Below are 25,190 nucleotides of genomic sequence, written 5' to 3'. Positions count from 1 at the left end.
GGAGTATGAATTGTTTCACTTTTAATTGAATTGGGCTATATTTTGTCTAAACCAGCTGTTGTATCCATAATAAATTGTAAGTCCCTATGCTTAAGCGTGGTAAAAAAACATACTGTGTCTACACTTGTCCCAATTGAACAGAAACTTTTTACTGTTAATCGTAAATGATCGAGTGAAAAGTGTCGGAAAAGGTAAAACTATTATCCAAATAATTCCTTTATTATATCACATTATACTTCTTGCCACCATGATTTCTAAGCACATTTTTCACACACATATCCAAATTTATTTGTAAACTTGTAAACTTTATTGATAACGCTCAGACACATAATAAGTGTAACATGAAGTCAAACATATACAAATTATACATGACAGAAAGAACAGACAAACAATGCATATACTAAAATAATTGACTGATTTTTCTTATAAAAATAGCTAGATTTTTGTAATCATCAGTATGACAGTTGGTAAGTAATCTTGTAAATTTATCCATTCTTGGATACTGTATATAATAGTTTGAATACAGAATATCATTTCATCTGTATCCAGCGGAACTATGGAAATGTGCACAGTCCTCTTCTTGTCCTGTATGTTGATTAGGTTCGCTAGGCCTTACTGAAACGACCACTTCATTTTGTGAGGGAGGCTTGGAAGAATTTTAAAAGACATGCAAATATTTTGACTCTGACCTTTTTGATCTTAAAGATGAGAGAAACTTATTGGATCTTTTCAAATCATTCCGTTCCGAACATAATGTTTTAACATAATGAAAATAAAAACTTGATTCGAGGTATGTGAAAAAAAAATGTTTTAATCGTTAACAGGGTGAAAGTTAATATTTTGATCCGAAAAATCGTCCAAGCCTTCTTCAATATAAAATTGTCGCAATATATCGTAGTGTTAAATTATATAAATGAGATGAGGATAGACTGGAAAACAAAAAGAAAATTAAGTAAGGTTTGTTTTTATATTCGTGAAAGATCGAGTAAAAAGTTATCTAAAGTTCCTTAATTTTCTAGGCACTTTTTTCACAAACATATCCAAATTTTCTGGAACACATTGTATCATTCCATTTATATCCAACGGAACTATGGAAATGTGCACAGTCCTCTTCTAGTCCTTTATATTGGTTAGGTTCGCCAGTATTCCAGTCCTTGAAGGTCAAAGGTGAATCGTCTATCCATCTAAAAGTTCCTTCCTGTTTTGTGTCATGAAGTCCCAGATATGTGGCTCCTGCTTTCTTGGCTACGTATGGAAGAAAGAAATGAACAAACTTAATAACATATGAATAAGATGTTCGTTTACCCCAGACTTGACTTTTCTATGAACAACTCGGCGAGTGTTTCTAAAAGCGGAGGATGCTTTCTTACAGGTGTACCTGGTCCATGTTCCTACTTTTTAGAATTAGAGTCCGAGTTGCTCATGAGTTTACTTTTTTGGTACGTATTAATTTGTTTATTTTATGTTGTTTGTTGTGTGTGTCTGTTTTCCCTGTCTTGTATTTGTCGATAGATTGCGTTCTTGTGTAACCGCTAGAACCTGGTTTTCCTTAATTACTCTTTTCATACCTAACCCAATGTTTTCATTGCAATAAATGCTTCCGATTGCAGATATGGACACTCCCCTACACATTTAAGAATGGTTTTGTTTAATTTTTTCGAAATGATGTTCAAAAGGATAATATCTTTCATCTAACATTTTAGCAGTACATGTTCCTAATTATTTGAAAAAAAAAACAGTATATCTTGAAAAATCAAAATAATCCGATAGAGGATTTTATATAAATTTTCTTGCAATACTGAGTGGTTTAAATTTTTCGGTGCGGATCCTGCTGTTAAAAGAATAGGCCTGCAACAGCACTAAGACTAAATAGCGCTTATAACCCTGAACTTGGTTGCGTGGTTGAATTAGGTATCCCTTGCACGCTACATGCTTGGGTCGTCAGGCCATAATACGGGAACCTGACCTCAAGCCATAGTTGTGCGACGTGTTGGGAAAAATTCCACGTTCCGCGCACGTTACAAAACCCTGCTGTGGTATTTGACAGGAGTAGGAACTTTGATTTTGTCACAGGAGGCTAACTTGTCCGACTCTACCCACCTCTCTCCTTTTTATCAATTTAGATCGGATATCAGAATTGATATAGCAGTCAGAGTTTTTTGATTTGTAAAGCCTGATGGTATCAGCAATTATCTTATCCTGCCGCAGGAAAATAGTCCCATTGGAATACCCAATTAAGGTTCAAATGCAGATAGTTAGGTCCACTTTGTAGATATTTCTAATATATCAATTTAATTCTATATTATTCGATAAACATATGCAATAAACAACTTTTACTGAAGACTAAATATTCTGATTAATTTGGTATCCAATTAAAAATAGTTAAGTCCTCTAACCTCTTATCAGTATCTATCTATCTCTTTGCATTTACCATCCTAAAAACCAGTCTTTCAGTGTCGATATATTCAAGTTGCCTATTTGTTTTTAGACGCATAATAAATCATGTGATGCTTTGCTACAATTGAAAACCCTGCGATATTATAAATAGTTATCAGTCATAGAATTGAAATATAAAGCGGAAATCTGAGTACCAATTTGAAGAGCTGTCTCCAGATATTTCATGCAGGCCTTGGCAGGTAAAAGGGGCAGTGATTCCAATCAAGAAAGGTGTTTCAGGCAATTATTTACTGCTCATCTTTTGGCCATTTTTTTACAAAAGGGTAGCATAACCCCTGAAACCTGTCTCGGGTATTTTTATAACTTTTACCGCCTCTTGACATCGGAAGCCCGGCCGGAGATGACAATTAAAAATGAAACTTTACATAGACAATGGCATAGGAGTTTCGATAATGTATTTTTGGTCTGGTGTTATTGCTTTATGCAAATGAATAATCATTCTTTTTTGCTATTTTTGCAATGTTATTGTAATTATAACAGAGCTGTTGGTTCTTCATGACCTTAAAATTATATTCTAAGACTTTATGGTTTATGTTAATATGTCTCTGGAACTAGGTGCTCGGAAACTCTTTCATATGACACATAGGTTTCTATGGAATACCTTGTAACACTTGATCTGCTTATCAGTTGAGAAATGTAGAGAGGAACATGTATCTGAATATGGTTTATTTCAATGATTGTGGGTTGAGTTTGAATAATTTAACAAACAGCTATGACAATAAGCTTGTGTTAAGATACGTTTAAATTTGCTCATCATACTTTCCTTTTATCATATATTTTAGCAATTTGACGATTATTTGGGTGTAGAAATTCAACAATCGATATCAATTGATTAAGTACATGAGTACTTTGATTCCATTTCATCATCATTTCATTTTCATTCTATCATGAAGAAGTCAGAAGTGTATCTGTTGTCAAATGTTCCCCATACCTACTATTTTATGAGACAGAAAATGAGTTAAACAAGGGCGGATCCAGACATTTTCAAAAAGGGTTGCAGGATTATATTTGCTTGTTTTGCTCAATTTTTGCACAAAATTAACAAAAAGTGGGTTCCAACACCCGAAATCCCTGGATCCACCACTGTGTTATCCCCTTACGACTTGAGCAATCTTTGATGGGTATTTATCAAAATTTACATTATAATAATTATAACTTGTCAAGATGAAATTTTATCAGCTGAAATAGTAGATCTTTAAAATGCATCGCATGTGAAAAAGTAAAAATAAATTACTATCAACAATAGAAATAACAATTAAGGGCATCTATTTGTTGACAATGAGCATGATTGATTTCAAGGTCAATAAATAGAAGTACAAAACCCATACCATGCTCTACAACACAACTGTCATATTTGATAATAAGAACCTTGAACTTATACTCAGTGGCAAGAACTATTGCTAAACGTCAGCTATTTACCTTTCAAATTTCTCTTTATGAAATCACTTTCCTCTTGGTTGTCCACTTTTACAAGGTTTGCGCCTTTTCCGTTGCATGCTTTCTATTCAAATGTAAACTTTTATTCATTATTAATATTCTTTTCTTTCTTGGAATAAAAGAAACTACACAATATTGAATACTGTTATTAGATGTAGAAGTTCATTGATATTGTGATTTCAGAAATAATTCCGTGTGCTTATTTTGTAATTTTTGGAAAAATTGTAAATTCCATAATGCGAGTTTTACATTTATTTTTTTTTCGCGTTTAATTTTACAGTAACATATTTTATTTCCTTAAATGGAAAGTACAAATGTGAAATGTCAGAGTCAATAACAAAATACAATTTCATGTCTTTTTAAATTAAGTAACTCAAGTACGCTAATTTTAAGATATAAGTAAGTTAACTATAAGGAAATACAGAATTGTTTAGTGGTGATGCAAAAGACATTATTTTATTTGAATATATCTTAACTTTTAAAATGAATATAGTTAATAGGTAATAGAACGATAGAACAAGAAATGTTTAGAATTGATTTAAATTATCACAACAAAAAAAAAAAAAAACAGTTCAATTAAAATTTCAAACATTTACATAAACCAACATGTGTGACATTTAATTGATAACTGGGAAATAATACACCTCTCGTATATGAATGAAGGAAAGCTGATTAGTATTTATATATTGTTTTATGGAAGTATACATTCAAATGCATAAAAATGTATTCCATGCATTTCAAATGTAATAAATTGAATATTTTAGTCTGATATTTAAAAATAAAACAATTTCCAACAAGTCATTACGCTTATGTAAACCGGGCGTTTTACTCTTCATATAAGGCATGCTACTTCTTATATATTCCTTTAAAGTATTTGCAAATAATATTATATCCAAATTTACATTAGTATAAACACAAATAGCGTTTGTTGATTTGATGGGCGGATCCAGGATTTCACGTTGGGAGGGGGCGTGCATAGAATTTATTGCCGGGCAAAGCGAGGCAAGAACTATTCTGGGGGTATAATTTGTGGAAATCAAGATTTCATGCAAAACATTTTTACCCAACTTTGAAGGCGCTTGTATTTAGATCCGCGTCTGTATTTGAGAATCGGCACGAAAACAATGTAATATATATATTTGTCAAAAATGAATCAAAAACTGAGGCTTCATTTCTCGTTTTTTTTTTCATGGTACCCCTTCATTGGAAACGAATTTGCTTCCTATTTCGATAGTATTGGTTTTGAGTACTTCTTGTACAAAAAGAAAGTTTAGATTTAGATCTTCATATGTATTTGAACCTAGTGCTGCTGATAAAGGACACATGACAACATATCAATATTTGCCCAATCATATGATTGGTATTTTTGTATCTTTATACCTGAGCTGCGTGCCAGCCAACCCGTTGATTGGTTTCAAAAAGATAGCAGTTACCGTTGTGGTAAACCCAACCTCCACTACAAATGTTCGTCGAACCTAAAACAAAATATGTTCATATTTGCTTAAAATACCTTGCATGAATCTCCAAACTGTTCATTGCCCTAATGTAATCATCCGAGCGAATTTCTTGAAATGTAAACCTGTTCAAAATCAATACACTTGTACTGATGATCAAACTTCATTTGCATATGTGCTACTATTAATTTAACCTATCTATCGAGGGCAAATTTACGTTAATTCATTATCATGAAAATCGTGACTCCTTATATAAAGTGACACTTAAATTATTTTAAACATATCGTGAAAGATGCTTGGAATTCTAGAACCCATTTAATGTCACGATTGTGTAAATAGCTCTATTTGTTCTCCTCGTTTTTCTGTCATTATATTTATGTCTTTTTGTTGCATAAGGATACATTTCTTTTATGCAAAAACGTTTTTCTGATCTTTTTTTTTAAATGTTTTGTCATTATCTTTCATTTAGTGAAAGCCTCACATATCATGATACCAAAAACATACATAACCAGTGCCAAGCGTTATTTATCGTTGATTCAAATGACTATAAGAATTGAAAGGCCGATTAAAGTTAATAGTGTTTAACAATTGTACCTTCTCTGGGACATCCCTTTTCACCAACTTCACCTGACAACATTTAATTTTGTGTAAAAACCTACCAATTTCACATCGTGTGCATTGTGTCTTAGACAAATAAAGATGTTTATCACTTCACGGTTAAATGTCTAATATATAATATTCTAGATGGTTTTTTAATTTGTTTTAATTAAAATGACCATTATTAAAAACTCAGAATTTTTTAATAACTTAGATCATGAGAACTATAAGAATTAAATCCGAATCTTTAAGATTATTTCCAGTAAATTTTCAAATATTTCAATTTCTATTTTATAAGATTCATTGTAACTTCGACTCCTATATATGAATAAAATATGTGTAAGCCATTTATTTAGATTTAGTGCATCTTGAAAACTTATAATAAATCACAAAAACAAGGAGAGAAATAAGAATTAACAATGATAATCCGGGCTCCTTTTGATTTGCTAACTTGAATCTTTACATAATATGATCGTTGGAAAGTTTACCTTTTTCTCCTTTGTCTCCTTTAAATCCAACTGGACCCCTGTTGCCGATATCCCCCATGTCTCCTTTTTTCCCTTTATTGCCTATGGAACCTTTTTCACCTTTTTGTCCTTTCTCTCCACTTATTCCTACGTCTCCTGTCGGACCCTTATCTCCAGTTGGCCCCTTTAAGCCGATTTCTCCTCTTGGTCCTGTTAGTCCTTTTTCACCTCTTAGCCCTGGTTCTCCGGGTCTGCCCCATTCTCCACTTATACCTTTATTTCCTTTAATTCCTTTATTGCCAGGTAGTCCTTTATTCCCATTTGGACCTCTGATCCCCTGTAACCCAATTTCTCCCTTTGTACCTTTTGATCCATCTTTTCCTTTTTCCCCTCTTAAACCCTTTGTCCCTGTTAATCCTTTAAGTCCTTTATCTCCGGGCAATCCTTTCTCGCCAGGCATACATTTGCAAATGTCTTTGTATTGCCGATCTTCTTTTCTTATTTCTAGTTTATCTGCTGTCAATTTTTGTACTCTGTTTTCTATTTCATCATTTTTTTCTCTGATATCTAAAAGAAGAAAAAAGGAAAGGATTCTTTTCATAAACATATTGTTTTACTTTAGGTTCTGTTGAATAAAAGTTTAAATGCTAGTAATATTAGTACCCTCGGCAATTTTGATACAAGATTTTCTCTTAAACCGATGGAAAATTTTGATTCGGTTTTGTTCTCGTCAAAACAATTTAACGCATCGATTTAGTTGTCACCTATTTTATAAATTTCATATAAATCCTCGACGGTTAAGCAAATGAACAAATGTAGTATGATAATACATGATAATAATAAGAAATCTCATCCACAGACCATATAATCGTTTCCTGATTTACGATCTTTTAAGTTAATTAGTTCTGTTATCCAGGAAGAGTTTATTTCAGAAGGCTGGTCACTTCTAATCAACCCTGGTATCTCTTTTCATCGCGCTTTACTTATCTGTATAAGAGTAATCAAGGGAACCAAGGTTATAGCGGTAATCAAGAGAATGTAATCCGGGGACAAAGACCAGACATGGAAAACAGACATACACAAAAAAGAACATAAAGTAACTAAAATCATACATACAAAGTAACAAAAGCAAATGAGCAACTCGGACTCCACTAAAAACTGGGATCATGGACCAGGTGCACCGGTAGGGTAAGCGTCCTCTGCTTTTCTAAAAACACCCGCCGAGTTGATCATAAAAAGTCAAATCCGGGGTAGACAAACGAGGAAAGGAAAACTATGACCCGTTGAATAAATCAGTTTTCATGGTGCAGATGGATACACCATAACCATCCACGAGTTCATGATGACGACCATAAAACGTCTGTAGTGATGACTTCAATCTTGTAGCAACATAACCCTGTCCCAGAAGCCTATTTGTTAGAGTTCTAGCGCGATACAAAAAGTCTGCGTAGTTTCGGCAGGCTCTGGCATAACGTATGAGTTGTGATATGAACACTCCATACGCAGGTGCTGAAGGGATGTTGCCACAGATGAAAGGAAAGTTGACAATTCTGAATGAAAAGTCATCACGTTTGTCGTAAAGTTTGATCAATAGTTTTCCCTCACCATCGATTTCTAAGTGTAGGTCAAGATATGAGGCTGACTTCACAGTGTCTGTAGTATCCTTTATCTCAAGTTCTTTTGGGTAGATGCGATGTATCAATTCCCCGAAATTAGGATTGTTTAAAGATCTGAGTACAGGAGTTCTGTTAATGTCATATAAAAACAAATTAAACTTAAATCATAATTGACCTGATATATTCACAAAGAGTATGACAAAAACAACTGACTGACCTGATATATTCACTACGAGTATGACAAAAACAACTGCAGTAAATACCGAAACCACTATTTGAGAGATAAGAAGATGTTTGCATTGCTTCTTGTATTCTGTTTCAACGGCAGATATTTTATCCCTGATGTTAGAAAACCGGAATTGAATGTCTTCTATTGTTGAAGAACACTGGTCATTCTCATTAAACTTAGCTAGCTCCAGCTCGTCACTCATAGTTGTATGTGCCCGACATCGATTATGTGTAATTGTAGTTTATCAAACTTTTAAAAGTTTTTGGACACATTTAATCTATTTAGACATGGGAAGAGATTATTTCCGAGTGCCAATTAACCGGATTGACACCATTTTAAACGCACGTTTTGTTGTAATAAATATACAGTTGTTGACTGTTAAGAATGAGAAAACCCGATTTTTAAACATATGCATATGTGTTTAATGTCTAATATTACATGTTTATACAAAATATGACAGTTCTATTTGGATTTAAGGATTTTTTTTTAATTTCCGGTGATGTAACTAACTTTTAGAAGTTCACGTTTAATGTACCAACGAAATGTGTTTTTTTTATTTTTATTCCAGCGTAACTGCTGTTTAGAAAACAATTAATACGTCTTTTCTTTGTGTCTAGTGTCATGGTAATATACGCTATGGCTGTCGGGAAAAATAGTTCTGGAAACATGGAGTCAGTGTATAAAAATATAATTGCAACATAAAGAACGTATATTTAAGACTATCACATAAAGAATACGCAATGCATTCGAAAAACACTTGGCACGAAAAACATCATGTCTATGCATACAAAGGTTTTTTTAAAAAAGTCCGAAAGATTACGTAAATAAATTGCTTATGATTTCTGTAAAACTACATTTCCATGTTTTATATACACAAGATCGATATTTTTAACACCAAAAATTTTCACAACAAACCATGCTATCTCAGCGAAGCGTTTAAAGCCATATGATTTTGTTATTGAACGAAATGAAAATATATTAGGTCAGTAAATTATAAAAAGTATTGCGCGAATCCTAAAAACAATACTCATTTTCAGAAACATCTAAGTTTGATTTCTCATTAAAAAATACTGTAAACGTATTAATTTTCGCGGTTGCAAAAATGATTAGCGGTGTATGGTGTTAAAATTCAGTTTCGCTGGTACTATTTTTCGCGGTTTTCTGTCCACCGTGAAAATTGCGAAAATTAGAACACCGCGAAAAATAGTACGTTTACTATAGTATATAGAGGTACACGAATGACAGTTACTGTCGGAGGATTTCAAAGAATGATGATCCACCTTAAGAGTTTTACATGTTAAACCCTCGGAATTGCAATTCCTCCAAAACCACTCAATGATTTTGATGAAATTTAATAGAAAAATTTGGCTTCATATGTAGAAGGAATAAAGTTATTGTCGGGGGACTTCAAAGGGAAATATTAAATCTTAGGATTTTACATTTTAAACTCCTCCTAAATCGTTCAAAGGATTTTGATGAAACTCTTTAGGAAGGTATCCTATGTAGATATTACTACTGTCAGTGGAGAACTCCAACGGGAAATATTCCAACTTAAGGGTTTTACATCTTGAAACCTGTTAAACGCAACTCCTCTTTAACCGCTCAATGGAATTTTATGGAAGTTAAGAGGAAGGTTGGATATCACATGTTACTATGGTTACTGTCAGCGGACTCCAAAGGGAAACAATTACAATTACAGGTTATTTATTTAACTTCATTTGAAGCGGGGGTATTTTCTTTGTGATCTTAATGTGAGTAATTTTTTTTTCGGTTAAAAAAATTTCCATACCAAACTTTCCATTCATATTTTCCTGAACACATTTTGACTTAAGTAATTTAAATCCTCCATCTCAATTCAAATTTACAAATTAAACGGAACGTACATCTTAGTATAAAAAAGTAACATTAAAAGATGCGCACAAAGACGGATGACCTTGACCTCCTCAAACTTAAGACATACTAACACAAATACTATAAGTAAACAAGAAAGATTTAATTTCAGTTGACCGAGCCAATTTCTTCTGTTTTCTCTGTAAGAGATGAATATGAGTGATAAAATAAATCTAGACAAACTAACAAACAAAGACGATACTTTATCAACAGATGTTGAAGTCAATTTGACTACTTTGAAAAATAAGACATCTGTCGGTGAGATATTGTGTCGTAGAAGGTACTTGTAACATCTTTGTATTGTCCTGGTTGTTATAGTGATGTTGATGTTGATTTTGTTTGTGATAACTTTTGTGTACTTGTCAGGTAAGTGAGAGATCAGTGATTGAACATACATTTTTGTACCTGTATTTTTCTAATAAATTTGCAGAATTTTTGCAGATAATTTGTTTTTGGAAAGGGAATTTTATATATCTGTATTTTCGAATTTAGAATTGTATTTGATAAACCACTAAAAATTTCCACCTTTTTATATCTTAATGAATTATATGACGCCAGTTCTAATTGATTGAATGTGTCAGGTGCGTTGCTTGTCTTTCAAAATGCAAGAAACGATATGAATAAAAACTAGTTAACTTAGGTATTTATACAAAAATGCCTATAGATAGATACAATATTTAAGTACTTTAGAAAAATTATATTTTTGATTCAATTGAATGAAATAATACTGTTAAAATTGAACTAGAAGAATTAAAAACAAAAACTTTTGCCGCCAAAAATGAATTATTAGAAAGACCAGGTTTTTGCGATTGCCTACCAGGCAAAAAGGGTAAACCTGGAAGTAATGGACCTCCTGGAGATATTGGTCCAAAAGGAAAAAAAGGGAGACCGGTGAAAGAGGATTAAGAGGAGAAAAGGTTCTAGATGGAATGGATGGTCTTATTGGAAAACATGGTCCATCCGGAAATAAGGGTCCATATGGAAGCAGAGGTGTTCTTGGAGCAAAAGGGATCAATTGGGGAACAAGGGTTAAAAGGAGATGAAGGCGATCCCGGAGACAAGGGACAAATTGGCGAACGAGGTATTGTCGGTACTCGCGGACAACCTGGTGAGAAAGGAACAAATGGAAGCATAGGAGATAAAGGAGCCAACAGGCAGACCCGGGATTAAAGGACAGAAAGGCGAACCGGGTTGGAATATTTTGTTAGATTGAAAATATTGCATCAAAACATTCAATAAATTAATTTCAAGATTTCAAGGTTCATTGTGAAGAGCATTTTCATTATTGATTTTAGAAGAAAAGCAATACTGAATATACAAACCATGGTTAATAATGAAAGCGGCAAAAGAAAATATTTACGAACCCTTTAACACAAAAGCAAAAAACTTAAGAAATGAACGTTTGCAATTATTGAAACGGACACCACTTTAAGTTTTGTAGGGTTTTAAATTCATATCTGATTATTGCCTTTCTTGTATAGAATGTATCGGAACAATTTACTCAATTACTTAGGTACTCAAAACAAAGAAGGAAGGTCACAATATGCATCTATCATTGAAACATCAATTTGTGATTGATTCGTCTTTCAAAAGCGTAGTAGCTGTAAATGTTAGATATCCTTGTTGTGGTTTCTAAACTCACCTCTTTCGTCAACGTATTAATGTTATGACATCTGTAGATAAAAACAATGTTATTTTGTGTTTTATGTACAAAACAATTTATCTTAAATGAATGATTGAAATTATCCGCTATATAGATATAGATGACGTATTATCTTTAAACAATCCTAATTTTGGGGATTCGATACATCGCATCTACCCAAAAGAACTTGAGATAAAGGATACTACAGACACTGTGAAGTCAGCCTCATATCATGACCTACACTTAGATTAGAAATCGATGGTAAAGGAAAGATATTGACCAAACTTTACGACAAACGTGATGACTTTTCATTCAGAATTGTCAACTTTCCTTTCAACTGTGGCAACATTCCTTCGGCACCTGCGTATGGAGTTTTCATATCACAACTCATACTTTATGCCAGAGTTTGGCGGGTGTTTCTAGAAAAGCAGAGGACGCTTACCCTACCGGTGCACCTGGTCCATGCTTCCAGTTTTTAGTGGAGTCCGAGTTGCTCATTTGCTTTTGTTACTTTCTACGTATGATTTTAGTTACTTTATGTTCTTTGTTGTGTATGTCTGTTTTTCGTGTCTGGTCTTTCCCTGGGTTACATTCTTTTGATTACCGCTATAACCTTGGTTCCCTTGACTACTCTTTCAATGTTTGAAAATTCATCTTGCATTTGCACTCGTTGTCTTTGTGAGAACCATATTTTATTTCACATCACTATTTTTAAATGTCTATAAAATTGCAAAATGTTTTAGAGGGTAATTGCCTGTCTTCTTTTTCTGATATCGCTTTAGGGGTAAAGGATTCCGTGGTAAAAGATGGTGCCAAGGAGAAGGTAGGACAAATACTATAAGACAATTTTCATATACTTAGACGCGTCATCTGTGAACCTGACCAATGATCAAGTATATTAGGCGGTCCGGACGACTGAATTTTTAATGTATTCTAGTTGATAAATACGTTGGCTAGTATTTTAACTTTTTTTGTTGTTTTTTCTGTACCTCCAGACATCAAAAATGGTATCTTAAGGGATAAACTAATGTTCCGTTTTATCTATCGTCAAAAAAGTGCAAAATGTGGCTTCGAAAACTCATATTATTTAAAAATCCGCTTTCATGTTTTGTGAATCCGCGATAATAAGCGACAATAAGCTGAAATTCATTTCTCTACATTACATGCTTTTAGCTTTGTTTTCATGATATAAAACCAATGTATTGTATTCAGTGGTTATGTTAATTTCATTATTTCGCTTGTCATATTGTTTTCAGTGGTTGAGTTAAGTGGCTGTCTTTATAGAAAATCAAAATAGATTCTATTGTATTTGTGAGATATTTACAGAATTATCTCCCTTAATTGTGAAGTCTACAGTGCATTCTTTATAATTTTTATCTCCTAAGAACACGGCCTATATGAAAAACGGAATGTCAATATCTGTTTACTATGGCAATTCAAACAAAATATAAAAAATAAAAATATGTAGGCTTTTTACCCATGAATCACATTTTGCATGATTCTTAGCTGGAGTGCTACTTAATATCTTGTTTCCTTTTCACTATTTCTGTTGTTTGTGTTTCCTTCACATTTCATTCTTAGGATGAAATTAGTTAAGAACCTTGGTCATCACCCAACAAATGCCTGAGGTTCAATATTTGTATCACTATTTTCCGTACAAGAATATATATGTATTCACGTTCAATGCATCCTTAAAATAGTTAAATTTAACCATTATGATGTACTTTTATACTTCTTATAAACTGGCAGGACCAACGAATGCTTGCAGTAAAGGACGGGTATATCATGGATGCAGTCGTTACTTCGTCGAAACGAACCAAAGGAGAAATTGGCAAGATGCTCTGGTACATGTGCAATTTAAGAAACAATCATTTGATTTTAATGGGGCACAATGATGAAGTTTAAAGGTCTTATCTATTCTTTTCGTCGGCTCAAAGCACCATGTTTGTTTCTTTTTAAAATAATAATTAAAACAACTTTAAGATATGCCTGTTCCAAAGCTCCCCAACGGTCTTAACTGTATGTTATAATGCAGTGTTGATCAACTAAGTATAAGGTCAAAATCAAGTGCACCAAATTTCTGAAGATCGGAAATGGGGCTTGTAAATCTTATCACTTGACATTCATGAGTTTTGATACTTATCTCCTATTTAAAAACATAAGAAGTTGATTGTTTTAAGTAAAGACTACTATGATAATAACAAAATGTTCGTTAATGCGAACATACGATGATAAAATTATGCCGTTTAACTTGTTCTACACTATAATGAGTTTTATAAGAACAAAAAATAGATAATTTGTAATATCATACTGATGTACCCAGAAGTAGCAAAGTAAGGGTATCAGTGCCCCAAATCAAATCTGTGACATTTCAAAATTTCCGTAAACTTTATATGCATGTCATAAATATGATCTGCTAAGCAGTACGTCAGAGTTTTCCAAATCTCTGCTTCCATTGTTTCTACAAATTCAGTAATGCCACCAAGTAAAGTTATCAATATATCATCATCTTCCTGCATGAAGAAGCCGGTCGATTCTTGGATTGGTACCACGTCAACTATTGAGTAGAACATTTTACATTTTGTTTCTTGCTTCTATCATAGCACTACATTTCAAAAGTAGGTGTTTCACGATGTCAATATCAAAACAATTGCACAAGGTACATTAGCCATCTTTGATTGCCATACACCCGAGTTTTACAAGTAATAGTTTTTTCTTTCAATTGTGGGTTTATTGGTGCGAGACGAAGGAATATTTGCTTAATTAGTTTGTTATGAATTTTAAAGTATCTGTCAAGGTCTGGTCGGTGTTCTACAGAAGATTTCTAATGACTGGTTCGTAATTTTAGACCACAGTCTTTTTTGGGGGGGATATAAGTGTCTTCAATGTAACATTCGAGAAACGATAACATATCGTATTTCATTAATGTTTTTATTAAGTCATATGTTACGGAATCCTGATTTATGTCACTACTAAGTATTTGACTCAAACGAAAGTTACATATTTGTTTATGTGTTGTGTCGTGCTTTGCTCAACATAACCTTCCAAAGAACAGTAATTTGAATTTAACAATAAGTCCGTTCACTGACCACAACCCAATGTTACTGATGCACGCATCTGTTGAGGACCGTTTGTCGAACCCTAATACAAATCTTGCAGAGTACCGTTGAGTCTGCTCTAACATTTCTGATTCTGTAGCCATTAATTTACCCCAAGTTTCATACGCCTAAGTGGTTGTCGGTAAGATAACAGGCTTCCAAATGAGAGTATTTGTAAAAGTTGACATACCGATACGGTTAAGACCAATTGAATATTAGGAATGTAAGTCCTTTTTTAAATTTTTTATACCTGTTTTCAGTCCGTTCTGTAGTTTTTTTCTAGATGAGTCAAGTAGATTCCCTGCATATACAACCTTTGATGTCGTATGTATAATGTCATTTCCAAGCTTGAATATGACTTCAGAATCGTTGCACTGTCGTGATTTCGATGATCTAAATATTAAACAATGGTTTTAAGTAGCATAGTATTTAAGTCTCCAAGTTCAAGCGTATTTATCCACTAAATTCAATAGTGTCTGTAAACCCTGTTTAGACGTGCTTAGCAGTGTTGTGTCATCTGCCAACAAAATCAACGGTATATGTAGATTGCCGAACCTGAGGCCACATTTTGTTTCGATCAGTTGATAAAGAAGATCATTGATAAAAAGCGAAGACAGCCACCTTGACATCACTCGTCCCTGTCCGACGCCCTGTTAAATGGGAAATGTTCTACTGGTTCTCGAGTTATATTGAATATGTGCAGTGGCACTTTTGTAGGAAACGTAAATAATTGTCCATATTTTGCCGGTGATCCCAATATTCCAAAGTTAATGTAAAAGTCCATCTTGCGATCGAACGCTTTTCCGTTGTCTAAAAAATGTGGCATAAACCGTAGATCTTCTCTCGATATAAAAATTTATTGATTCTTTTAATGTGTAGATAGCAGGTATCGATCCATGTCCTTTCACAAAGCCAAACTGCAGACTATGAGGTACAGTGTTAAAGATTTGTTTGAAGAATAAATCAATGCGATTAAGTAACAGCTTCTCGAATAAGTTTCCTATTGCAGATGTCAATGTCACTGCTCGATAACTATTAGGAACAGTTTTATCTTTTTATTGTCTTTATACAATGGGATAATTATTCCTTGACGGAAGTATTCCATTTTTTAGAATCAAATTGTACAGTATGCACAAATATTTCAAAGTTTGTTCCCCGCCATATATCAAATGTTCATTCGTAATATAGTCATGCCCGGATGATTTGCCACATTCCGTTACTGCTTTCGTATTTCTCCGATACTTATTAGTTGCTCGAATTCTTGAACAGACGCCTTATCTGCATTGTCTAAATATGTTTGCACACCGGATTGTATATTACAGTTGAAACCTTGATTAAAGCATTCTTCATTGTTTTCAGAGTATAAGTATACAAATTATTCACCCCGAAATTCACATACGCTATCATGCGACACTGCAACAGTATCATTGTATCTTAATTTAGTTGTAGAGGGTCCATTTTTACGCATTCGACGTACTTCACGGTAAAATTCTCTAATGTCTAACCCAGTCGCACATTTTATATCCTCGTATTTCTGCTCTTGCCACTCTTTTTCGGCTGCTCGTTTACGCTTACGGAACTCGCGTTTCTTTTCTTTACTGTAATCAGAAAAACTTTTGTCGGAATTAACCCGCGGTCTATCGATGTTGATTCAATTTCGCCTGGACTCCGATTGTTTGAAGTGAAAGCAAAATAAATATATCCTGATAATCACTTGAACACAGTTTAACACCACATATCATTTACAATATTCAAATCGTGTATATAACCTATATTGCAGTTCCACCTGAGCCTCCAGTTTTTGTAGGTTGTGCCATGTTTTCATTTAAGCTGTATATGACATGATATTTATTATCAAATGTTGACAAAAATTAAATATTGTATTCGTTAAGCCAATGCTCAGTAGTTAAACACACATAAGATTTGTTCAAAACTGACTGAAAGTACGAAGTGCCATACATTGCACCTCGCATATTCCATGTTGAAATACGCAACATTAAAACAGTAATTAACAATACATTTAAGACCCCATTGTGCCTCTGAGTCCTGGTTATTATTGTACGGGACATAGTCCCACCAGTACACACCCTGTGGCTAAAAATAATCATTGTCATTATTACCCTGTACTAATAGTCATCTTCATTTATGTTGAAACGCATAATAAACATTGACCTCCGTCTAGATTCGTGCTTTTTCAAAAGTTTAGTAAATGTTACATGAGCATCTTGTCGTTCAACATAATTTCTGACTGCACAACTATTTCACGGAAAAGGTTTATCTGCGGCAACATTGTATAAAACAATACGTTTTGTTCGTTTTTTAATCACTCCACGAAAAGCCTTCGTGTCCTCGTCAGTTTCTTCGTAGTACATTCAGTCATCACCAGAAATAGTTTCACCCGTATTTGTAATTGCTTCATGCTGATGTTCAATTAGTGTTTTATCATGTGTTTCCTATTGTTTATTGTTCGATTGAGTTTTTGAATTAACTATCACTGGTATTTGCTTCTGTTGTTATTGTGTATCTTTTGTTACCATTTCACTAAATAGAGTTTTCTTTGATGTTTCAGCTTGTTGTTTTAAATGCCGTTGAATTGTATCAAGACGACCTGTGATATTATCAGTTAATTGTGCTTGTTGTAAAATAACCTCGGCACTGTGTTCATAAATTTTTAACTGTTTTTTTTTTTTTTTTTTTTATTTCAAATCCGCTTGAAGCTTTATTACTTTCTCACGTCTTTCATTCAGCTGATCCCGTAGGTTCACAACTTCCTGATCTTTTGACCTAATAACACTTTTTTGGGTTTTTATTTCACGTTGAAAGGCTTCAGTTGGCTTATCAATTTTGTCATTCAATGGTTTTATATTATCGTTTATCATCTTTTTCACATCCAAAATCATAGCAATTAAGATACCATTATCTGTACCTGTTTGATTTTTTCGATAACTTTTGTATAATATCGACAAGCTCAGTATCACTCGTGTCATCTGATACTGTTGTTGTAAGTCTCGTACTCTTCAAGATGCATTGTTTAAGTTCAGAAATATTATTATTATTTTTTGACAACATAACACGTTATTGCATTTTGCAATCATCATAGAGGTACAGCATTCTCTCTATGAGCCCTACAGAAATTAGTTATAGGGAAACTTATAAGCCTAAAACATATCTATTAATGTTAGTTTTACGAAGACTATAGTTTTACAATAGGATATGTAGATGACATATTAAAGTTATATGGTATCAAAGGTTAATGAGATATCAATAATCTCTAATATTTTATCCTTAACTATAATTATTTTGCTAGACTTAAACTCTTTTTTTCAAGATATTAAACACATTAACTTCTTTTGTTTTTCTTTCAGATATATATATATATTATGCTTTATAAATAGAGTATCCAACCAAATTAGTAAAATAGTAAAAAGGAAAACAGTTTTTATCGGAAATTGTATACCCAAAATCTAAATGTCTAAGGCTAATTTGCATATCGAATTTTACAATTTTACATAGCTTTTTGTTTGACAATACTGAAACTTCAATAAAATTATTGCTCAACAATGTCTCATCTTTACAAACATTTACAATACTTTTCATTGACTCTCAGAACGAAGCAATATTAACCATTCTTTGGGTATCGTTTTTTTTTCATAATCATATACTGAGACATCCAATTTCTTTTGGTTTTTAATTTATCTATAATTTTATATTGTGAAATATTACCATTCTCGTCGATAATGTCATTTATATAAACAAGTCCACTTTCAATCCAATTGTTGAATATTAAAGTTTTTGCGTTATATTGAATAAATTTATTGTTCCAAATTATTTGCATTCGAACTTCTCTTTAAGTTGTAGTTTTTTTTACATTGTTCCCCGCCGCTGAAGTTCCAACATTTTAAGATTTCTTTGTAAAATTCCAGTATATAACTTAACTGATGGTTAATTTTGTTTCCTTCGCTGCTTTTTTTTTTAAATATCAACCAGTTTTTACCTAAAGCATTGAAATATTTTGAAATAATTTTGTACCAACAAATGTAAAGGTTGGTAGGACTAGCGTTTTGACAATATTGTAAGTTTTCTTTTTTTCAAGACTGTGTTAATTTTTCTACTTTTTCAAGTTTTGTCTCCCAATTAAGTATTTCACATTTGGATTTATTATGTCCAAAATATATACCTGATACTTTTACAGATAATTTCATTCGTACTCCAATATTGAGTTATTCAATTTCCTATAACCCCTCCCTTGGTTAGCCTGCCCTGTATGCATTTTCATGAATATGGCTTGATGATCCGTAAATATTATTATTGCTGGCTTTATTTTGAAACATTCTATCAAAGACCGAAAATCATTTCCAATTAATAATAGAACAGAAATATTATTAGCCCTTTCAAGATATTGGAATATTACATAGATATCGTCTGCATTTTTTCGCCTATGGGTTGGTCGTTATCTCGTTGAGTTCTTTCAACGAGTTTCGTTTCGTTAAATACATGTTCATTCTTTTTTACCAAATCAAAATGTTAATTCCTGATTGGTCTAAGGTCTTGAATATTAGTTTGTTGAATATGGTCTATTTGAAGAATGAATGTGTTATATCCTACTAAAAATGATATATAACATAAATTTGTTATTTTACTTAAGAAATCAAAAATAATGTAAAGCATAAACATCTCCAATTGCTTTAAAAGTCCAAGATACAAAAATACAACATACAAGAGAAATGTGTTATAATTTACTTCAAAAGTCAAAACTAATATAAAACATAAAAATGTTAGTTCACGTAAGAAGTCAAAAATATCATAAAATATTAATAGTAAACGAAAAAACAAAAGCAAAAAATTAAATCGGTAATTTGAGTGTAGGGTGTTTCATTAAATAACAAACGATTTTTTTTTACATGAACAGAAATGAAAATATCTTGTACAATCCTTTATCACAGAAATCAAAAGAGTGAGCATGAATATTTTCATCGGTCTCCGAGACACCAGACATAAGGAAAAGAAACTTCATTTGGACAGATGGTTCCAGTTCAAGTTACCAAGACTGGATACCAGGTAAACCAAACAAATTCAAAGGAACACACGAAGACTGTGGTAGTGTCTCGGGAAACTACAAATGGAATGATATTCGATGCTCTTTAAAGGAAGGATACATATGTGAAAAGAGATTATGATATTAATTGAGATGAACAGTATATTAAATATGCTTTGTAGATGATAAAAAGCTTTAAATATATAATAACAAGTTCTTTACAATAACTTCCACCAAAAATCAGTTTACCTACCGTGTTTGACAATTATCAAAAGTTATAGTTAAATTACATACGTATAGGAAACAAATTACAAATCGAATATTTACTACATTATGTATTAATGGATTTAAGGGAAAAATTAACATTAACAACAACAAAAAAACAAATAAAGTTAAAAAATTTAATATTTGGAATACAAAAACATGGTAAGCTTAATTTGTGTATATATTGATAGGTTCTCTAAATTTTCTCTGAAATTATTATGAAAGTGCTTTGGTCAAGCATTGCGATATATTATGTCTTTAAATTTCTATTAAAACTAACAAAGCCTGGTGAATAAACCTTGAAAAAAAAATGGAAACTTCCCCTCTTTACATTACCTTTAATAAACCTTTACGAATTGCAGCATTAACATAGTAAAGATCATAAATCGCTTTTTACAAGCAAGTTTCACATAATTTTTATGCTATATTTGATTATTCTTAATTATACTATAACCATATTCTACAGCTCATCCTTTTGGAGCACATTTGTTCATCCGGGCCTGTTTAGTAGAGTTCATTAGATCATTTATGATGGTTTTTACCTCAAACAAAGAAGAGTTTTATGAGGGGAAATGTGTAGTTGTTTTGGATATAAAAAATCATTCAAAATCAAATAAAATCAAATTTTTATTAGATTTTTATAAAATATTCCCAAATTTATACGAGACCATCTACTCCATAAAATATATTTAAAATAGTTTGTTTCACATTTAAAGAAAACTTTTTAGTTAACACGACCATTTCTAGTTTAGAAGTAGCCAAGTGAAATTAAAAACACTTTACATGGTAAGAAAAACAATGAGTTTTGGCTGTGATAAAATTACCATGTGATAACCTTATTATTTTTATGTTAAGCTGCATCCAGAAGCACCTACTTGTTTTGGGTTTTTTGTATTGTTTTTATTTTGTTTATTTTACATGGCAGGACTATATTTAAGGTGGAATTAAGATACGATTAAAATCAAATAAAGTCTTTATTGCGTAAACTCCAAGCTATTGCATATATAAATATAAATAAAATTTACAACAACTGAAAAACAAAAGTAACAGAAAAATACAATGTAATAAAAAAAATTGATCATAGCACAGGACAGTCCAACAAAATAATTGTAACAACTTATCTTCCACTAAAAATAAGTGATCTAAGCTTTTATCATTCCCTGATATAAAAAAAAGTTTGTTTGATGTCGGCAAATCATTTGATATAATAACTTCAAAACAATTTGGAATTTTGATGAACATATGATTTTTTTTATTGTTTTCAATATAACTTAAAAATTTCAGATTTTGATATCGTATCCTCTAATTAGATAACAACCTTGAACTTTCATCCTAATTCAGTTGTTAAATTATTTTCAGCTTGGATGTAATACAATAATACCCTTTGTAAGTCCAATGTCAAGTATGTGCGTGCCTACCTCTCTGTGCAATATAAGATAGGAAATGGCTATACCAAACGTGAAAGCACATGGAAGATTAGACATCACACGAAACAAACAACAAACGGTAAAATATATCAAAACTTCAGTAGTACTCCAGCTAAGAATCATGCAAAATGTGATTCATGGGTAAAAAGCCTACATATTTTTATTTTGATATTTTGTTTGAATTGCCATAGTAAAAAGAAATTAACATTTGGTTTTTCGTATAACCCGTGCTCTTAGGAGATAAAAATTATATAGAATGCACTGTAGATTTCAAAATTAAGGGAGGTAATTCTGTAAATGACACTCAAATACAATAGAATCAGAATCTATTGGAATTTCAATGTTGATTATCTCCTATAAGAGCAGGCAGGTTTGAATGAATAATTACGCATTTCATAGTAAAGACCCATAAAACAACTTAATTACAAAAATAAAAATATGTAGCCTTTTTAAGGGTGTATCAGATTTTTCATATTTTGCATGATTCTTACAAAGACAGCTACTTAAAAACAACGCACAGAAAACAATCAGCACGATCACTGTTTAAGCTCGAGATGGAATCAGTCTCTTTGGAACGATTATAAATTCTTCCTTTTTGCAAGACATCCGCCGTGCTGCCCGTGGCGGTCTAACGCTAAAATGCTCATGCAAAGAAAGGATGTATAAAAACTGGAAATATAAATGGTCGCCCCAAAACAATGTTTCGTTATGTTAATCAACAATAATCCAGTTTTTTTTAAGTATTTGACATTGTAACTAAACGTTCCGAAACTACGCAGACTTTTTGTATCGCGCTAGAACTCTAACAAATAGGCTTCTGGAATAGGGTTATGTTGCTACAAGATTGAAGTCATCACTACAGAAGTTTTATGGTCGTCATCATGAACTCGTGGATCGTTATGGTGTATCTATCAGCACTATGAAAATTGATTTATTCAACGGGTCATAGTTTTCGTTTCCTCGTTTGCCTACCCCGGACTTGACTTTTTATGAGCAACTCGGCGGGCGTTTCTAGAAAAGCAGAGGACGCTTACCCTACCGGTGCACCTGGTCCATGCTTCTAGTTTTTAATTGAGTCCGAGTTGCTCATTTACTTTTGTTACTTTGTATGTATGATTTTAGTTACTTTATGTTCTTTGTTGTGTATGTCTGTTTTCAATGTCTGGTCTTTGTCCCTGGAATACATTCTTTTGATTACCGCTATAACGTTGGTTCCCTTGATTACTCTTTCCGAAATGACTTGTATTGCCCATTTCAGTCTAGCACCTTTGAAAACTTCTGACAAATTATTTTGTTTTATAAATATCTAAATTTTGAACTGTATATACTTCTCTGCGAGCATACGAAATTAGTAATTTGAATTTAAATATATCAAAATATTTATATGTAATCGATTACTCCTGTTCATTCATTTTCAAATCAAACTTTTATCATTATTGTTTTATGTTTAACATAACTCAAGGTATTACAGTATTATAATAATCAGTACAATACCAAAGAGTTTATCTATGAAATTTTGGGGTTGGTTTTGTATTATAAATCTGCTTGAGATTATATAAGCAAATAATTTTATTAAAACATGTTTATATTACTGTAGACTGGTTCCCGATCGCAATATTCAGTATGTTACACATATACAAATAATAAGAGAGAGAGTGTGTAATGCTAGTAGTTAATACCTGGAACGAGGTCCCAGGAACCAGGATATTATTGGAAGTGGTAATAACTATAAAGGAGACATGATATACAACATGGCCTATGGACAAGAAGCAACAGCTGCATGAAATAACAACCAGTCTACGTCATTTTGTTCTACAGCGTAAGCCCGGAAGTGTTCGTAAGTACTGCTGCGCATGCACGGATGATTACGGTTCGCGTTTATCGCTTGCTGGCATTGTGGAAGACAGCTACCAAATGGAAAACAGTTTTCGAAGATGGAATTGTAGAACTGCTTATTTGTCGGTACAGAAAGGTCGTAATACTGATAACAAAGATCACAAGTAAGCATGGCAATGTGAAACGAAACAGCTTGTTTATAATTTGAATTTCTACTAATAATAAGATCATAGACATCGCCCGTCATGCAGGGATCACTTTTGTAGGCCATCTGTGTTGACAAACACTGGTATGAACAAACACTGAAGAGAGGGCAATTTTTCATGATATCTGTCCTCCTATCAATACTTGCTTGAATGCCATAATTGTGAAAATCGTTTACACTACAGCCATTTACATTACCAGAGCTTTGTTCGCAATCTGAAATGCTTTTAAAGGCAATGCAAGCCCAATTGTTGACATTTGCCGCTGGATAATAATAAAATAAACCGAAACACATCTCATCAAACGTCGATTCTCCAAAAAGTGTAGTAGTCTGGCGTGAAACAGATTTGTAAGTGCAAGACGTTGTCAAACTGTCACCAGGCTGCACAACTAGTGGTGGATCATGCCTGTGAACAGAAATTCATTAGTTTCTGTTAATATTCATTTACTATGGTCAAAATATGACGAGGAAATGGTTTGGGCCCTCGAAATAATGGGTCGGGTCAATGGGCGATAGGAAATTTATTTAGCTGCATATAATTTCTGAAGAAATACAAAATTGTGAAAATACAAATACGATAAGGCAATTTTATACTTGTATTTCTTTTCTTATATATGTAGTCGTAAGAGCGGGGTTTTTGCCGGTTTTGATAAGATATTTGAGGTGTTAATGTCGTTTTTGTGGAAATGAAGTTAAAACATAATTATACACGATAATATATCAACACTATCAATTTAATTCAAACGTCACAACACTACGAAAATACTCATACAGGAAAGAAACTTGACTGGCATATGTATACATTCGAAATACACGGACCAATAAATGAGATACAAAGCAGTCGGCATGAATTATACCGTTTTAGGATTGTGTTCTTTTTCTGAATAACCTATCGTTCCTTGTAATTTGATTTTTTACTGATTTTTGTCAAAACGTTTGGCATGGGATTATTTTATCGCACTGTGAGTGTGGATTAATGGATCTTTAATGACGTCACAGTACCAAAACAATTTCAACAAATTTAGTCAGTATGCTGAATGAGAACCAACCAATCGAGAAAAAAAAGTTACGAATCTAATTGAATTATTTAAAGTTGTTCGTTCTCTATGTTGTTTTATTGTAATATGCCGAAAACTATTTTCCTTAGATGTCCCTCCAGTCATTGTAGATTTTTGCCGGATTCTATTTTTTTTCAAATTACAGAATGACGTAATTTTAGACAACAAAGATTAATAGTTGTTGGTGGTCTGTAGTATTACCATAAAAATAATATTCAGTACAATAAGAATTCAAAAACTATCATCCCCTTTCACCATATCGACGTAGAAAGCAACTTAATCGGCCCAGAGACCATAGCAGAATAATTACAAATTAACATTAAACACTTTTAGTCTGGATTCTACCCTTTAAGGCTTTTCAAATTAATTTCATTATATAAGGAGAATGCATTATAATAGAACACAGAAATAAAACCAAGAAGAAAGTAAATCCAGCAGGTTCAAAGAAAAATTACACAAGGACTATAGTGACATGCAT

At 32.6% G+C, this 25,190-nt stretch overlaps 3 protein-coding genes across 10 annotated transcripts in view; 1 reads left to right on the top strand and 2 right to left on the bottom strand.

The window, feature by feature from the left end:
* Nucleotides 1-284: 284 nt before the first annotated feature.
* LOC148609814 (uncharacterized) lies at nt 285-8,612 on the bottom strand. The gene is made up of 5 exons (XM_088541181.1): nt 8,246-8,612; nt 6,434-6,979; nt 5,275-5,369; nt 3,877-3,958; nt 285-1,245 (listed from the first exon to the last, which is right to left on the bottom strand). The coding sequence occupies exons 1-5, from the start codon at nt 8,457-8,459 to the stop codon at nt 1,016-1,018; spliced, it is 1,167 nt and encodes a 388-aa protein (XP_088397307.1). The 5' UTR covers nt 8,460-8,612; the 3' UTR covers nt 285-1,015.
* A 1,658-nt stretch (nt 8,613-10,270) lies between these two features.
* LOC148609813 (uncharacterized) lies at nt 10,271-23,350 on the top strand. Of its 8 annotated transcripts, none has more exons than XM_088541089.1 (4): nt 10,271-10,427; nt 12,572-12,612; nt 19,831-19,945; nt 21,546-21,684. In XM_088541089.1, the coding sequence occupies exons 1-4, from the start codon at nt 10,297-10,299 to the stop codon at nt 21,562-21,564; spliced, it is 306 nt and encodes a 101-aa protein (XP_088397215.1). In that variant the 5' UTR covers nt 10,271-10,296; the 3' UTR covers nt 21,565-21,684. The 8 variants fall into 8 exon arrangements, 3 of the variants coding, with proteins under 3 accessions (XP_088397215.1, XP_088397217.1, XP_088397216.1); XM_088541091.1 differs by lacking the exon at nt 21,546-21,684 and adding an exon at nt 13,539-13,633 and having other exon boundaries at nt 10,271-10,405; nt 19,831-21,005; XM_088541090.1 differs by lacking the exon at nt 21,546-21,684 and adding an exon at nt 13,539-13,633 and having other exon boundaries at nt 19,831-21,005.
* The window catches only part of LOC148609811 (dopamine beta-hydroxylase-like), a 32,891-nt gene continuing 28,842 nt past the window's right edge, over nt 21,142-25,190 (bottom strand). The window contains exon 9 of the mRNA XM_088541088.1: nt 21,142-24,060. Coding sequence (XP_088397214.1) covers nt 23,370-24,060 — 691 coding nt within the window. The 3' untranslated portion in view covers nt 21,142-23,369. The remainder of the gene's footprint in view (nt 24,061-25,190) is intronic.

This window comes from Perna viridis, chromosome 8 (genome assembly GCF_037379345.1).
Source record: "Perna viridis isolate PV_CMFRI_1.1 ecotype Kerala chromosome 8, ASM3737934v1, whole genome shotgun sequence".
Taxonomy (NCBI): Eukaryota; Metazoa; Mollusca; class Bivalvia; order Mytilida; family Mytilidae; genus Perna; species Perna viridis.
This window is presented reverse-complemented; position numbering and strand designations above follow the sequence as displayed.